At 40.2% G+C, this 15552-nt stretch overlaps 1 protein-coding gene across 1 annotated transcript; it reads left to right on the forward strand.

The window, feature by feature from the left end:
* The first annotated feature begins 268 nt into the window (after positions 1-268).
* LOC118591540 (killer cell immunoglobulin-like receptor 3DL1) lies at positions 269-11312 on the forward strand. Its single transcript, XM_036199952.1, has 6 exons — positions 269-671; positions 1808-2113; positions 8230-8523; positions 9393-9431; positions 10610-10777; positions 11254-11312. The coding sequence occupies exons 1-6, from the start codon at positions 269-271 to the stop codon at positions 11310-11312; spliced, it is 1269 nt and encodes a 422-aa protein (XP_036055845.1).
* Positions 11313-15552: the final 4240 nt, after the last annotated feature.

A 15552-nucleotide genomic window follows, 5' to 3' on the forward strand; every position in this document is an offset into this window, starting at 1 on the left:
CAAAGGTGACTCAAACCTTACTTGAAGCACACCCCAATATGAGTGATTATCATGAAGCCAAAACCCTGGAGCTCAGTGCTCCACTTGCAGGCAGCCCAACACGTTTTAGACATTAACACTTAGAGATCAGCTGGTCCAGTATCTTAATCCTTCTATAGAGCTGGGAAGGGCCACTGATGAATCTCGAATGTTCCAACTTTGCATGACATAGAAAGTTTGTTTATTTCTGAATCTCCTAAACATCTCATCCTCTTACATTGAAGCAGGGATGTATCAATTCAGAGAAAAGTGTTATACAAAGGACCCCAAAGAGGAGAAAACTGGAGACACAGCTCTCAGGGATGAAGAAGCATCATTCAATATTTTCTCTGTGCATCTCTCTGCAGGATATCATTACAAGCCTTCACTCTCTGCCTGGCCAAGCCATATTGTTCGTTTTGGACAGCATGTGGAACTTCGATGTGACTCTCATAGTAACTATTACATATACAAGTTGTACAAAGAACATGGTAATCCTATTCCTCAGATCCAGGGAAGACCATTCCAGAACAAATTAGTCTTGGATCCTGTGACATCAGCACATGCAGGGACATACAGATGCTTTGGTTTTAATCATCATTACCCTTTTAAAATTTCAGCCAAGAGTGACCCTGTGAAGATCATAATTTCAGGTTAGAGATGATGTTTTGAGTGCCTTTCATTTCTCCAAATCTCACAACCCTGGAATTTTCAGAAACAGTGTTAGTAAGAGGTTTGGAATTATAAAGGAATATTCAACACAGAGAAATATGTAATGCTCTGGGCATAATAAGATATACAAGGTCATGCATTTTTCTAGTCCCTAAGGCTTCCTGTTTGTTCAATAAGCCAAGGAAAATTTGGGCTGGAAGATGGAACTCAGACCTTAACAAGTTGATATCAGGAGACAAGAATATCTTTAATTATTCCTGGTCTATAGAACTAAAAGGGTTGATATAACAAAATAGGGAAAAATTCAGTTGTGGCAAAACAAATCATCATGAGGGAGACACTGTGTCACAAACTCTAAACATGGAGAAAGGGGCCAAGGGCCAAGGAATGCATGAAGCGCTAGAAGCTGGAAGGCAAAAAAGATGGGTACTTTCCTAGTGATTTCAGTAGATACTATCCTTGAAGAAACCTGATTTCTTATCTCCACAACACTTGTATTCTTTTTAAGAATGAAATTTGTGGTAATTTGTTATGTTAGGAATTGGAAAATAATAAAGGTACTCGTGTCAAGGGCAAATTTAGAAACTTGGAAGGGATGCTCTGAGAGCACTAAAGTCAGGATGCTAATTCATCAACATGTTGGGAGGAAACAATACTTTTAATTCTGGATCAGGAATGCCTTATAGAGATTTTAAACCATGCATAGGGCTAGAAGTGTTTTGTTGAAAACCATGTTCACTACTAATTCCTTCATTCTGCCAAGGATTATACTTTATCCAAAGTTGCATTAAAAGGACACATAGAGCAGCCCTGGTGTGAAAATTGCCATGTTTCCTGCACTTTCCAGTCTTAGAAAAAGACAATAGTGTCTATGGAAAAAAAAGGGTTCAAAAGACACACTCTTGCATCATGTCAGTGGGAAAATATTGTGGTAGTCCTAGAGTCATATAAGTAGGAAATGGACACAGAAAGATGGAGGAGTCTGTGTCCAGAGTTGAAATAGACAAGAACAAGTGCACTGGAGCACTAACAGGGAGCACAGAACAACTGAGGGAGAACCATAGGTCTTCAAGGGCACAGAGATTTTGATCAGGTTCATATAATTTCTTTATTTTAGGAATCTACAGAAAGCCTGTCCTTTTGGCCTTACAAACTCCCCTGGTGAATATAGGAGAGAAGGTAACCCTGGAGTGTCATTCAGAGATTATGTTTGAAACCTTCATTTTGACATCACACAAAAATGGGACAATCAATGACTCTTTCGAGCTTTCTGCAGAACATCATCTTGGGGGTTCCCAGGCCAACTTCAATGTAGGTCCTGTGACACCTGACCATGCTGGAACTTACAAATGCTACGGTTCTTACACTCACACACCATATGAGTGGTCAGACTGTAGTGACCCCATTGACATAAAGATCACAGGTAAGAGGGTGCATACTTGCTTTTCATTCTCTTTGTGATACAGAAAAATATTCTATACAATAAAAGCTGTGGGAGGTCACAAAAAATGAGTGTGGGAAATTTACATGAAGGCAACCTTGTTGAGTGTTTTACTGACACAGAGAATGAAAATATATACACAAGAACAGACCCTTGGTTATAACATAAAGCATAGATACAGGAAGGTGCAAAGGGGTCATAAGTAGAGATACACAGAAAATGGCAATTGGGTGAACGGAATATGAACCAGAGAGAATGAAGCCTTTCTACTAACATTCAGGAAATTTGTGACTTCTACCTCTATAAGAAGTCTGTCAAGAGAGCCAGACAGATCATGTGTCTGACCAGACTCCAAATGCATAATTGGGCTTGTTATGAATGAATCCTTATGCCTTCACACAGGTGGAACCCAGGAAGGACTATGAATTAGTAAAGATGGAATGTGTGCTAAGAGAAAAACTACAAAAAGACAGAAGCCTGAATGGAAACTTTGAAAGTAGAGATGAAAAATTATAGCAAATGTTAAATATGCCAAGATAGAGCTTGCCAGACACATGATATGCCTGTTTCCCTTGGTAGAAGTCTTATAAAGGTAAAAGTGAAAACCAAATTCTAAACTAAGTGCTTAGGAAGTAGATTACGGATCACATTTGAGCAATACACAAATTAAGACTAACAATACAGGGAAGATCACCATGGCCATTGTTCAAGAGAAATATAGATAGTTATGGATTATAATGTACTTTGAAAAGAGAGATTAATTAACACAGATATGTAAACAAATACAAGACCTGCAAAGAAAAATAGAATGATATTAGATTATAGATTTTTTCTTTCTTTTGTTTAATTTTTTCTTTATTATTATGTGTTTTAAATTTTATACATCAGCCATGGGTTCCCCTGTCCTCCCCTCTCCAGCACCCACCCCCTATTCCCCCCCAGCCCATTCCTTCCATTCCCATGTCCTCCAGGATCAAGACACCGCTGGGGATTCATTTAAACCTGGGGGATTCAGTACAGGCAGATCCTGTCACCTCCTTCCAGACTGAGCAAAGTGTCCCTGTGTAAGCCCAAGATTTCAAACAGCCAGTTCATGCACTAAGGACAGATCCTGGTCCCACAGACTGGGTGCCTCCCAAATAGATCAAGCTATTCAATTGTCTCACTTGTCCAGAGGGCCTGATCCAGCTGGGAGCTCCACAGCCTTTGGTTCATAATTCATGTGCTTCCATTCGTTTGGCTATTTGTCCCTGTACTTTTTCCAATCATAGATTCAACAATTCACGCTCTTGCAGACCCTCCTCTTTCTTAACAGTTGGAAACCTGGAGCTCCATCTGGGGCCTGGCTGAGGATCTCTGCATCCACTTCCATCAGTTATTGTATGAGAGTTCCAAGACGACTGTTAGGATGTTTCCTCATCTGATCACCAGACTAGGTGAGATAAGGCTTTCTCTAGACCATTGCCAGCAGTCTACAGAGGATATTTCATTGTGGATTTCTGGGGAAATCTCCAGCACTCTGCCTATTCCTGTTCTCATGTAGTCTTCATTTATCATGGTCTGTTATTCCTCATTCTCCCTTTCTGTTCTTAATGCAGCTGGGATCTCCTGCTCCCCTTAGCTTTCTTTCCCTCAAATCTTGCCCTTCATTACTCCCACTGTCGTCCAGGTTGTTCATGTAGATCTCATCCATTTCTCTGTCATTTGGGTGATCCCTGGGTCTTTCCTAGGGTTCCGTTTTCTAGGTAGCCTCCCTGGAGTTGTGTAGCAGTCTAGTCATCTTTGTTTTACATCTAGTATCTTCCTATGAGTGAGTACATACCATGTTTGTCTTTCTGGGGTTACCTCACTCATGATGATTTTCTCTAGATCCATCCATTTGCCTGCTAACCTCATGATGTCATTGTTTTTCTCTGCTGAGTAGTACTCCATTGTGTATATGTACCATATTTTCTTTACCCATTCTTCAGTTGAAGGGCATCTAGGTTGTGTCCAGGTTCTGGCTATTACAAACAAAGCTGATACAAACATAGCTGAGCAAATGCCCTTGTGGTATGATTGAGCATTCCTTGGGTATTTGACCAAGAGTGCTATAGCTGGGTCTTGGGGGAGATGGATTCCCAATTTTCTAAGAAAGCGCCATATTGATTTCCAAAGTGGCTGTACAAGCTTGCATTCCCACCAGCAGTGGAGGAGAGTTCCCCTTGCTCCACATCCTCTCCACCATAAGCTGTCTTCTGTGCTTTTGATCTTAGCCATTCTGACAGGTATAAGGTGGAATCTCAGAGTCATTTTGATTTGCATTTCCCTGATGACTAAGGATATTGAGCAATTCCTTAAATGTCTTTCAGCCATTTGAACTTCCTCTGTGGAGATATCTCCGTTTAGTTCTATAGCCCATTTCTTAATTGGACTGTTGAGCATTTTGATGTCTAATTTCTTGAGTTCTTTATATATTCTGGATATCATCCCTCTGTCAGATGTGGGGTTGGTGGAGAACTTTTCCCATTCTGTAGGCTGTCGCTTTGTCTTGTTGACCGTGTCCTTTGCTCTACAAAAGCTTCTCAGTTTCAACAGGTCCCATTGATTGATTGTTTGTCTCAGTGTCTGTGATACTGGTGTTATATTTAGAAAGTGATCTCTGGTGCCAATGCATTCAAGAGTACTTCCTACTTTCTCTACTATCAGGTTCAGAGTAGCTGGATTGATGTTGAGGTCTTTGATCCAGTTGGATGTAAGTTTTGTGCACAGTGACAGATATGGATCTATTTGCAGCCTTCTACACATTGACATCCAGTTATGCCAGCACCATTTGTTGAAGATGCTTTCTTTTTTCCATTGTACATTTTTGGCTTCTTTGTCAAAAATTGTATGTTCATAGGTGTGCGGGTTAATGTCAGGGTCTTCAATTCGATTCCATTGGTCCACATGTTGGTTTTTATGCCAGTACCAAGCTGTTTTTATTATGGTAGTTCTATAGTAGCGCTTGAGGTCGGGGATTGTGATGCCTCCAGAGGTTGTTTTATTGTACAGGATTCTTTTGGCTATCCTGGGTTTTTTGTTTTTCCATATGAAGTTGAGTATTATTCTTTCCAGATCTGTGAAGAATTGTGTTGGTAATTTGATGAGAATTGCATTGAATCTGTAGATTCCTTTTGGTAAGCTCGCCATTTTTACTATGTTAATCCTGCCTATCCATGAGCATGGGAGATCTTTCCATTTTCTGACATTTTCTTCAGTTTCTTTTTTCAGGGACTTAAAGTTCTTGTCATATAGGTCCTTCACATGCTTAGTTAGAGTAACCCCAAGTTATTTTATAACATTTGTGGCTATTGTAACGGGTGATGTATCTCTGATTTCCTTCTCAGGCTGTTTGTCTACTGTATATAGAAGGGCTTCTGGTTTTTTGGAGTTGATCTTGTATCCTGCAATGTTGCTGAAGTTTTTTATTAGCTGTATCAGTTCCTTGGTTGAAATTTTGCAGTCACTCATGTATACTAACATGTCATCTGCAAATAGGGAGAACTTGACTTCTTCCTTTCCAATTTGTATCTCCTTAACCTCTTTATGTTGTCTGATAACTCTGGCTAGAACTTCAATACTATATTGAATAAGTAGGGGAGAGGGGACTTTTTGGGGGGATCTAGTGTGTTTGGTGTTCTCTAGGCTTCTTGTATCTTCATAGGCATTTCCTTCTTTAAGGTGGGAACGTTTTCTTCTATGATCTTGTTAAATATATTTTCTGTGCCTTTAAGTTGGTATTCTTCTCCTTCCGCTATCCCTATTATTCATAGGTTTGGTCTTTTCATGGTGTTCCAAATTTCTTGGACATTTTGGGTCATGACTTTGTTGGTTTTAGTGTTTTCTTTGACTGATGAATCTATTTCTTCTACCATATCTTCAACACCAGAGATCCTCTCTTCCATCTCTTGCATTCTGTTGGTTATACTTGCTTCGGAAATTCCTATTTGTTTACTCAGATTTTCTATTTCCAACATTCCTTCTGCTAGTATCTTCTTCATTTTTCCTATTTCCCTCTTCAGGTCTTGGATTGTCTCCATTGCTTTCTCATGATTTTCATTCAAGAATTTATTGTTTTCTTCTGCTTTAATTGTCCTTTCCTCTAGATTTTTTAGCTTTCTTCCCATTTTTTGTTTGTCTGTTCCTCTACTTTATTTTTGATTTCTTCTATATAAGGCTCTGGCCTCTTCATGATGTTACTTATAAGTTTGTTTTCTTCTTCTTCTTCTTCCATTCCGTGATGTTGAGGTCTAGCTTTTGGAGAAGGGCTAGGTTCTGGTGATGCTGTATTGCTCTTTATTTTGTTGTATGTACTTCTGCCTTGACATCTGCCCATCTCATCCTGTGTTCGTTCTTGGTCTTATCAGTGTACTTGATCCAGAGAAAGTTGACGGATTTAGGGTGCCTCTCTCTGGTCTAGATGGAAGTTCTGTGCGAGATGGGAGTGCTTGTCTAGATGAGAGTGCTGGCCAGATAGAAGCTGGGGGGCTGGACTCTGAGTCTCAGGAAGTCCCTGGGGTCTCCTTATTTTGTCCAGATGGGATCTCCTCTTGTCCAGATGGGAGTTCCTCTGGTCTCTGGTCCAGATGGGAGTTCCAGGGCAGAATGGAAGCTTGGGGCTGGACTCTGATTCTCAGGAAGTGTCTGGGGTCTCCAGCAGTTTGGTGTTGTGGCAGGGTGTGGAGACTGCAGTGTCTGCCTGCAGTCTTGGAAAAGGGGAGCCTTCCTGCAGGGCCTGCTGATTGGTGGTAAACTGGGGCCAAGTTGGTCAGGTCCTCCCAGGATGGCCTGTGTCCAGCAGTGGGACCCAAGGGCAGTTGCCTCTCTGGCTATAAGCCCAGGCACTCACCTCTGGTCCAGATGGGAGTTCCGGGGCAGACCTCTTTTTTATTATTATTATAATGTTTTTAAATGTTACACATCAGCCATGGGTTCCCCTGTCCTCCCCCCTCCTGGCCCCACTCCCACCTTCCCCCCAGCCCCTCCCCTCCATTCCCATGTCCTCCAGGATCAAGGCACCCCTGGGGATTCATTTAAATCTGGTAGATTCAGTACAGGCAGGTCCTGTCACCTCCTTCCAGACTGAGCAAGGTGTCCCTGTGTAAGCCCAAGGTTTCAAACAGCATACTCATGCACTAAGATTTTTATTATATATAGGATGGCAAAGTTTTAGGTCATGAAATTAGCAAGGGACCAAGAGAGGAAGAAAAATTTAATAGAGCGGGATGGGAAACAAATGAAAGACATATGACATGGAAGAGGAAATGAGGGGAGTAAAGAGATCAGCAAATCTGGTACAAGGAAGGGAAGAAGGAGGAAAATGAACAAAAGAAGCTGTATGAGAATGTCATGATGAAGACTGTTACTTGGTATGCTAATTAAAACAAAATCATGAATAACTCTAATTGAACCCATTGTCTTGCAAAACAATTGGAAATATTGAAATATAGAGAAGACAAATTGGTATATGAATGTGATTGTTGGAAGTAGAATGGCAATAAAGAATACTAGCCTTAATATAGTTAATATTATACATCTATAATTATATATGTAACAACAGTTTTTAAAAACATTAAATGATATATAGTTCAATTTCAAAACTTAAAACAAGCATAAAATGTATTATGTATGCATAGGAATATTTCATAGTGAAGTTGATTGCTACATAAAATTAATTATGCTCATAAAAACAAATTTTAAAAGACATATGGTATGAACCCATGCAAATAGAGGCAGAAAATGTCCGTAAGCAAAAATTGGCGTGAGTTTGAGGCTAGCCTGTGCTACCAAGTGAGTTCCAGGAAAGGCACAAAGCTACACAGAGAAACACTTTCTCGGAAAAATAATTGGCATAAATATTTGAGTACAGAGTGAGGTCATAAACTAAAGATGGTAACATGAAAATAAAGAGAGAGAAGGAGAGAAAGAGAGCAGGGGAGAAACAGAGAAATAGAGAGAGGAAGATGATCAGAAGCAGAGAGAGATCAAAGAAATAGAAGCAGGTAGAGGGAACACTGAGGAGTGAATGAACACTGGGGTAACTAACTATCTAACCTTCTCTGCCTTTTTTCTTCCAGGGTTATACAAGAAACCTTCTCTGTCAGTCCTGATGGGCCCTGGGGTGATGTCAGAAGAGAACATGACCTTGTCCTGTGTCTCTGACCTTCAGTTTGACATGTTCCATTTGTCCAGAGGAGGAGTACCCAAGGAACATGGGCTGCCTTCAGTGCAGAACCACAATGGGACATTCCAGGCAAACTTTCATCTTGGTCCTGTGGTCCAGGCAGGGAACTATACATGCTATGGTTCTTTTAGGAACTCTTCCTATGTGTGGTCCACTCCAAGTGATGCCTTGTACCTTCCTGTCACAGGTAAGAGAACTTCATATATCTCATACTTCGTGACTAATGAAATACTGAAGCCATGTCTCAGAATCCTCCAATTGATAATAGAGATAAAGTAACATTGGGAGCTACAGAGGATTGCTGAGTCCTAATGTCATGTGTGTGTGTGTGTTACATTTATATATGTGTATGCATATGTGATGTTTATATATTTACATGTATGTATACATGCATGTGTATATATGACATGTGTACATATATGTGTGAATATGCATATCTTTAGACAAATGTGTGTAACAATAATTTTTGATGAAAAAGAGGCTATCAACTTAAGAGTGATGTGGGCATATGAAAAAGCTTGGAGGAAGGGTTGCTGGGAGGGACTGGAGAGAGGAAAGGGAGGGGAAAGGCAAAGAATTATATTTCAACTGAAAACCTTTTGTAAAAAAAAAAAAAACATGGAATTTGGGACTTGGTAGCAGATTACAAAGTAACAGACAAGGAGCCTCCCAAAAACTCCTTATATGACTTTGCATCCACACTGGGATATCTATGTATACAGTCAGATATAAAAATGGGGCAGGACAGGCTCATTAAGTATGAGGTTCAAATCAGTTTGGGCAGAGAAGAGATGGAACAGCCCTCCTGAACTCTTGCTCACATAGATCTTCACACAGCATTCCTATGAATCATCACAACTTGAAATCCAAGGAGAGAGCCAACACCTAGAAGCAATCCACTAAATGTCATCCTATAACTCTACAGGCTCAGCACTTAAGAGGTGGAGGGTGGGTAGTGGTCACTGTCCAAATTTAAAAACTTTACATAAGGGGAAGGCAGACAGCCTTTGATGAACTTTCTCCCTCTCCTGTCCCCTTCTCTAGTAAACTCAACAAGAAACTGCATTTCTTGCATAGAAGCAGACTCCACAACTCGTGAGTAATTGATTCCTCTTCTCTATTGTGGAAACTTAGTGACCCAAAGCTCTTTGGTTCATTTTTGTCTCAGCTCTTCTTGACTCTGTAGTCTTATCATCATCATCTCCCCTCTCCTACTCTTGATCTCTTCAATGTTAGATGTAATTTAGGAACAGCATGGAGGATATAAGGACTATTTATCTCTAATTTCTGTACCTGAGACCTCTGTGAGTGAAAAGGAGAGTAAATGTTACTCTCTTCCCAGGATCAATGAAGTGCTCCTTCTAGCTCTGTTCCTCCTGGAGAGCCAGTGATGGGGCCTGAAGAAGGAAACAAGTGAGCAGACGGGGGAATTTTTATATAAAAGTACTACTTCTGACAGATTAGAGTTGACTTCACTTTTTCCCTACAAGAGAATTAAATGTTTAGCTCAAGGTAATACAGAAACAAAGCAGATCTAATGAGCACTGCTGTCAATCTCAGATTTAGCTACTGAACATATGATTTGCACCTAGTGTCCTGCAGTTTTCTGCCACTGGCATAACACCAATATATTCCTGGATGTGTGGGCTTCTGCTGGAGCATAGTCAATTTACTAGTAGCAACACTCCTAAAACTGACACCCATTCCCCAACAGTCACCACTAGCGTATAGCCCCTTGACTAGGGGTGGAAATTTATGTTCACCTCCACTCTCCACTGGGATTTGGTCATGCTTGAGCTTGCACCACTCTTGGGCATTCTATCTCAACCTCCTGTGAAGTTCATATATTCACCTGCCCTCGGGGTACAGAAGACAACTCTCTTATAGTTATCCATAGCCTCTTTTTGCAGTCTCTTCTTCAATATCTTTCACAACGATGCTGAACATTTGGAGAAGGATTTGAGATGTAAACATCTCATTGAGTGCCATAGTTCTATAGTCTCTTGAACTCCACAACTTGCCCAGCTGTTGGTATCTGTATTAATCACCATCTATCACAAATATAGATTCCTCTGGTGAGAGCTGAGAAATATATTCATATATAGGTATAATGGTAATTCATTAGAAGCAGAATATTATTAGTGGGTTCTCCGTCAAGACTCTTGTCCTAAAGCAATATTACATCAATTATCCATCAATCGATAAATACTATGCAATCTGTCAAAATGGGGATACTAAGATTATCCTCTTATTGGGTTCATGTCTTCCTCCAGATAACCACAGGAACATGTATATTCTGATTGGACTGTCAGTGACCACGATCCTTGTCTTCCTCATCTTCCTCCTTTATTCTTGTTGCTCCGCCGAAAAGAGTAAGTCTCAGGAACAAGCCAGTGAGTGTCGTCTGAGTAGTGTGAGAAAACAAGACCAAAGAAATAGAGGTACGCTTTCTTAATTTATTTAAAAAAAAATTCAACCAAGACAGGTAAACTAAGGCAGAGCTTTCTAGAGAAAATCCACATCCCTTGCTCTTCCCCACAGTTTTCAGACCACTGAATAATTCCTCAATGCATCTTCTGCATCTTTGCATCCAAAGCATGCACTAATATCAAGGAGAAGGTTCAATGAGAGATAGAGAGAGAGAGAGAGAGAGAGAGAGAGATCGAGATCAGGAGGCAGGGAGAGAAGGAGGGAAGGAGGAGGAGGGCAGAGAGTAGGTGCTGAAGAAAGAATTTCTAGGGTACAGCATTATAGAATGGGGCTGTGAACATAAAGCAACAGAACATCTGGTTCAAATTTGCAGTGGGTGAGCAACCTTGGGTTTTACCATATGTCTCACCAGTACCTTGAATTTGAAATGAGAGTGCAGAAGTACTTTATTACATGGGTTTGCTTACTTCTGTCTCCTAAATTGCAGTCATCATGGACCAAGACTCTGATGTGAGAACAACACTGAACAGTCTGGTAATGACCTGAGTCTGCCCTCTTCCATACAGCCTAATATGCCTTCATTCTTTGCAAGATTCTGTGCACACACAACATCACTTAACGTTTACCTCTTCCTAGGACCCTGAAAGACAAGAAGTGCAGGAGGTGACATACTTAGAATTTGATCAGATGAGCTTCAAACAAAAATTGACCAATCCCATTTCTCAGATTCCCAAGGAATTTTCCACAGATCCCAGTGTGTACATGGAAGTCAGGAAATGTTAAGCTGAGATGAAAGATCTTCACCCCATGAGTTCTCAAAGAAAGCTCCGAGGAAGTCCTCTGTGGAGACCACAGTTCTTGATCCAGTAAAGACTGATAGATGCAGTGAAACAACAGCTGGAATGTGAAGACAGAGGTCTCTAACTTTGGGACCAAGCTTCATTATTGTAATATGGTTATGAGCATGGCTTTTTTTTACTTACAAAGGTTATGGTCCTCACTACCCATTCTACAGAAATCGAAATCTTTTGCTTAGTTCATGGGTCTCTATTTCATTTCATTCTGACAGACCTCTACAACCTGACTAACTGTAAGTTCTTGATGTTCTAGAATCTGTAACCACATTGAGTATCTCATGATTGCGGATCAACAAGAGGCTCACTCTTTTATTGGTATATATTACTAATATGTAATAATGTTAGACAACATAATGGGTTTCAAAACAATGTGATAGATAGATAGATACATAGATACATAGATAGATAGATAGATACATAGATACATAGATAGATAGATAGATAGATACATAGATACATAGATAGATACATAGATACATAGATAGATACATAGATAGATACATAGATAGATACATAGATAGATACATAGATAGATACATAGATAGATAGATCATATTCACACTCAATTACCCAAACTTGTCTTTCTAACTCTCCTGCTGATACCATTCTGAAAGCCCACTCTTAACATTAGGTTTTTCTCATTTGCTGTACTGTGTACCCCAAATGCTGTATGTCAATGTCTTCTCTCATCAGAACCATCCTATTTCTTTTTTTGATTGTCTCCATCTGTTTATTTTTTCTCTCCTTTTTAAAAATTTATTATATTTGTGTCTTAATTTTACACATGAGCCATGGGTTCCCCTGTCCTCCCCCCTCCTGCCCCCACTCCCACCTTCCCCCCAGCCCCTCCCCTCCATTCCCATGTCCTCCAGGATCAAGGCACCCCTGGGGATTCATTTAAACCTGGTGGATTCAGTACAGGCAGGTCCTGTCCCCTCCTTGCAGGCTGAGCATGTGTCCCTGTGTAAGTCCAAGGTTCCAAACAGCCAGCTCATGCACTAAGGACAGGTCCAGGTCCCACAGCCTGGATGCCTCCCAAACAGTTCAAGCTATTCAATTGTCTCACTTATCCAGAGGGCCTGATCCAGCTGGGGGCTCCACAGCCTTTGGTTCATAATTCATGTGCTTCCATTTGTTTGGCTATTTGTCCCTGTGCTTTTCCAATCTTGGTGTCAACAATTCACACTCTTACAGTTCCTCCTCTTTCTTGACAATTGGACACCTGGAGCTCAACCTGGGGCCTGGCCATAGACTGCTGGCAATGGTCAAGAGAAAGCCTGATCTGACCTAGTCTGGTGATCATATGGCCAAACACCCTAACGGTCATGCCGGAACTCTCATCCATCCTCATATTTCTTTAATATTTCAATTTATACATCCCCATTATTGAAACATTTTCTAAGGTGTGGTTGAAGTAAGCACCTCATTCTCTTATTTTTCATTTACCTTCCTGTTGAAAAGTTCATTCTTCAGAATTGGAACATTGCCTTTTGGAAAAGAAATGATTAAGTCACCAGAAATAACCTAAACTTCAAAAGGCTCAGGAAGATGGTGAAACATACGTTATTCACAAGGGTCCTTCCTAATTTCATATGAGTAATAATAAAAACAGAGGAGACCCACCAGTTTACCAAGCTGCACCATAAGCAGGAGCCCCTGGGATGCAGGTTTCCTTTCTTTTCACCCATGCTGACATGGCTTTCAGGGGTGCACCAAATTTTGTGTCATTCATGCTCCCGTAAATATCTCTTCATACACTGGGATGATTAATGTTACATTGATGGCTAACTATATGTTTAAAAGTTTAAATTTTCTGTGATTAAGATAACTAGATATCAAAATTGAATTTGCAAATGTTTAAGTCTGCTTAGTGATTATTTTTTCATTGTCTGCATTATATAAATTTAACATTTTTTTCTGTTTCTGCAAATAAAAGCTTTCTTGGTACCAGATGACATTCTGTTTGCACATAGACAGGTACTTGGCCTTTAAAAATCACCAGACTGAGGTGTCTGGGTACTGCTTGGTCTCTGGGATTCCTAGTACAGTGTGGCCTTCAGTATAGTAAAAATTATCTGACAAAGTTGTGGTGTGGAATATGGAGCTCAGAGTGTGCAGTTGGGAGCTGTTGGGTCAGCTTTAGCTGGCAGTGAGTAGTGTCTTACCCTAGGTCCCTAGATCAGCCTTGCTTTAAGTATGCAGAAGGCTTCTTCTGAAGTTGTGGGGAAGAATATGAAGCCCAGGAGAAGGGATGCTCTTGGGGGCTGTTAGATGGATTTTAAGGGATGTTAGTATCAGTAGACAATGTCTTACTTTGGGTCCCTAGAACAATAAACATAAAACAGAAGTGTTCTGTCAAAGTTATAGTTTAGAAAATAGAGCCCAGGGCAGAGGGTGAATTCTGAAGTGGTTGGGCAGGATTTAAGGTGTATTAATGGGCAGTGGGTGGTGTCTTAACTTGGATTATTAGAAGCAGCCTGGCTTCTGATAAAACAGCCAGAGTTGTGGCAAATTCAGGGATCAACACATTGACCTATAATCATCCAAAAACCAGATGCCTAAATACCAGTGTAAGAACACAATCAACAACAGAAAGGGCGACAATGACACCACCAGAGCCCAGCTATCCTACTATGTCAAGACCAGAACATTCCAACACACATGAAGCAAAGTAAATGATCTTAAAATGAACTTTATGAATATGATAGAGGTCCATAAGGGGGAAATATTTTTTAAAAAGCTTAAGGAAATTGAAGAAAAGACAAATAAAACATATGAAGAAATAAATAAATCTCATAAGTGATGCCAAAAAAAGCTAATAGAAAAACCGACAGGTAAAGAAAACTCTTCAAGACATAAAAATGGAAGTAGAAGCAATAAAGAAAACCAAAAGGAGGGATTTCTGGAAATAGAAAATCTGGGTAAGTAAACCGGAACTACAGATGCAAACATGACCAACAGAATATACGAGATAGTAGAGAGAATCACAGGCATAGATGATATATTGGAGGAAGGAAGATTAATTGGTCAAGGGAAAATGTTAATTCTAAAATATTTTGAACACCAAACATCCAGGAAATCTGAGACATTATGAAAAGGCCAAACCTATGAATAAGAGGAATATAAGAAGGAGAAGAATCCCAGATCAAAGGAACAGAAAATATATTCAACAAAATCATAGAAGAAAATTTTCCCAACCTAAAGAACAATACACCTATAAGGAACAAGAACTTATAGAACACCAAAGAGATAAGACCAGAAAAAAATGTCCCCACACCATATAATAATCAAAACTATAACATATGCGGAGGGCCTAGGTCAGTACCATGCGAGCTCTCTGGTTGTGAGTTCAGGCTCTGCAAGCCTCTCTGAGTCCAGGTTAGTTCATATTATGGGCTTTCTTGTGGTGTCCTTTACCTCTCTTGCTCCCACAATTCTCCCTCCCCTTCTGCAACAGGATTCCCTGAAATCTGCCTTTTTTAAATTGGGATTGAAGATTTAACAGTTACAGTTACAGTCTTCTCTAGAAGACTTAGCTAGAACATATTAAGTATTAGATTCAGGTTCTTCAGGATAGGGCACCCTTTAGAATGATCTCTGTAATGTGACATCTACCCATGCTCCAAACTTCTCTGGATTTTCGTATGTGTCTCTTGTTTGATATTGTGTGTGGTGGTTATAGTTCCATCTTGTCTAGGTCTTTATCCCTTAATACACCTGGACAATATTTCATAATCAATCTTATTGTATATAGTTTTGTATTAGGCTAGAACTTTCTTCTTTAAACCAAAGGGGGATGTGTAGTGGGTAGCTGTTCCAGCTTTGACCTGGAAGTACTACCCCTAATGAGGCTTCTGGTAACTGTCAATCCTTCAAGGCTGGGACAAGACAGGAGCCCTTAAGACCTAAGATCCAGATGTGCTGGTGCT

The sequence above is a fragment of the Onychomys torridus genome, chromosome 1 (assembly GCF_903995425.1).
Source record: "Onychomys torridus chromosome 1, mOncTor1.1, whole genome shotgun sequence".
NCBI lineage: Eukaryota > Metazoa > Chordata > Mammalia > Rodentia > Cricetidae > Onychomys > Onychomys torridus.

What these genes read in the sequence shown, in the direction of transcription:
- LOC118591540 (XM_036199952.1), top strand. Translation starts at nt 269, where the DNA reads ATGTATCAATTCAGAGAAAAGTGTTATACAAAGGACCCCAAAGAGGAG. An exon ending in CTTGTACCTTCCTGTCACAG is followed by an intron (nt 8,524 to 9,392) that starts GTAAGAGAACTT and finishes TAAACTCAACAA; the next exon opens with GAAACTGCATTTCTTGCATA. An exon ending in AGAAGCAGACTCCACAACTC is followed by an intron (nt 9,432 to 10,609) that starts GTGAGTAATTGA and finishes GTCTTCCTCCAG; the next exon opens with ATAACCACAGGAACATGTAT.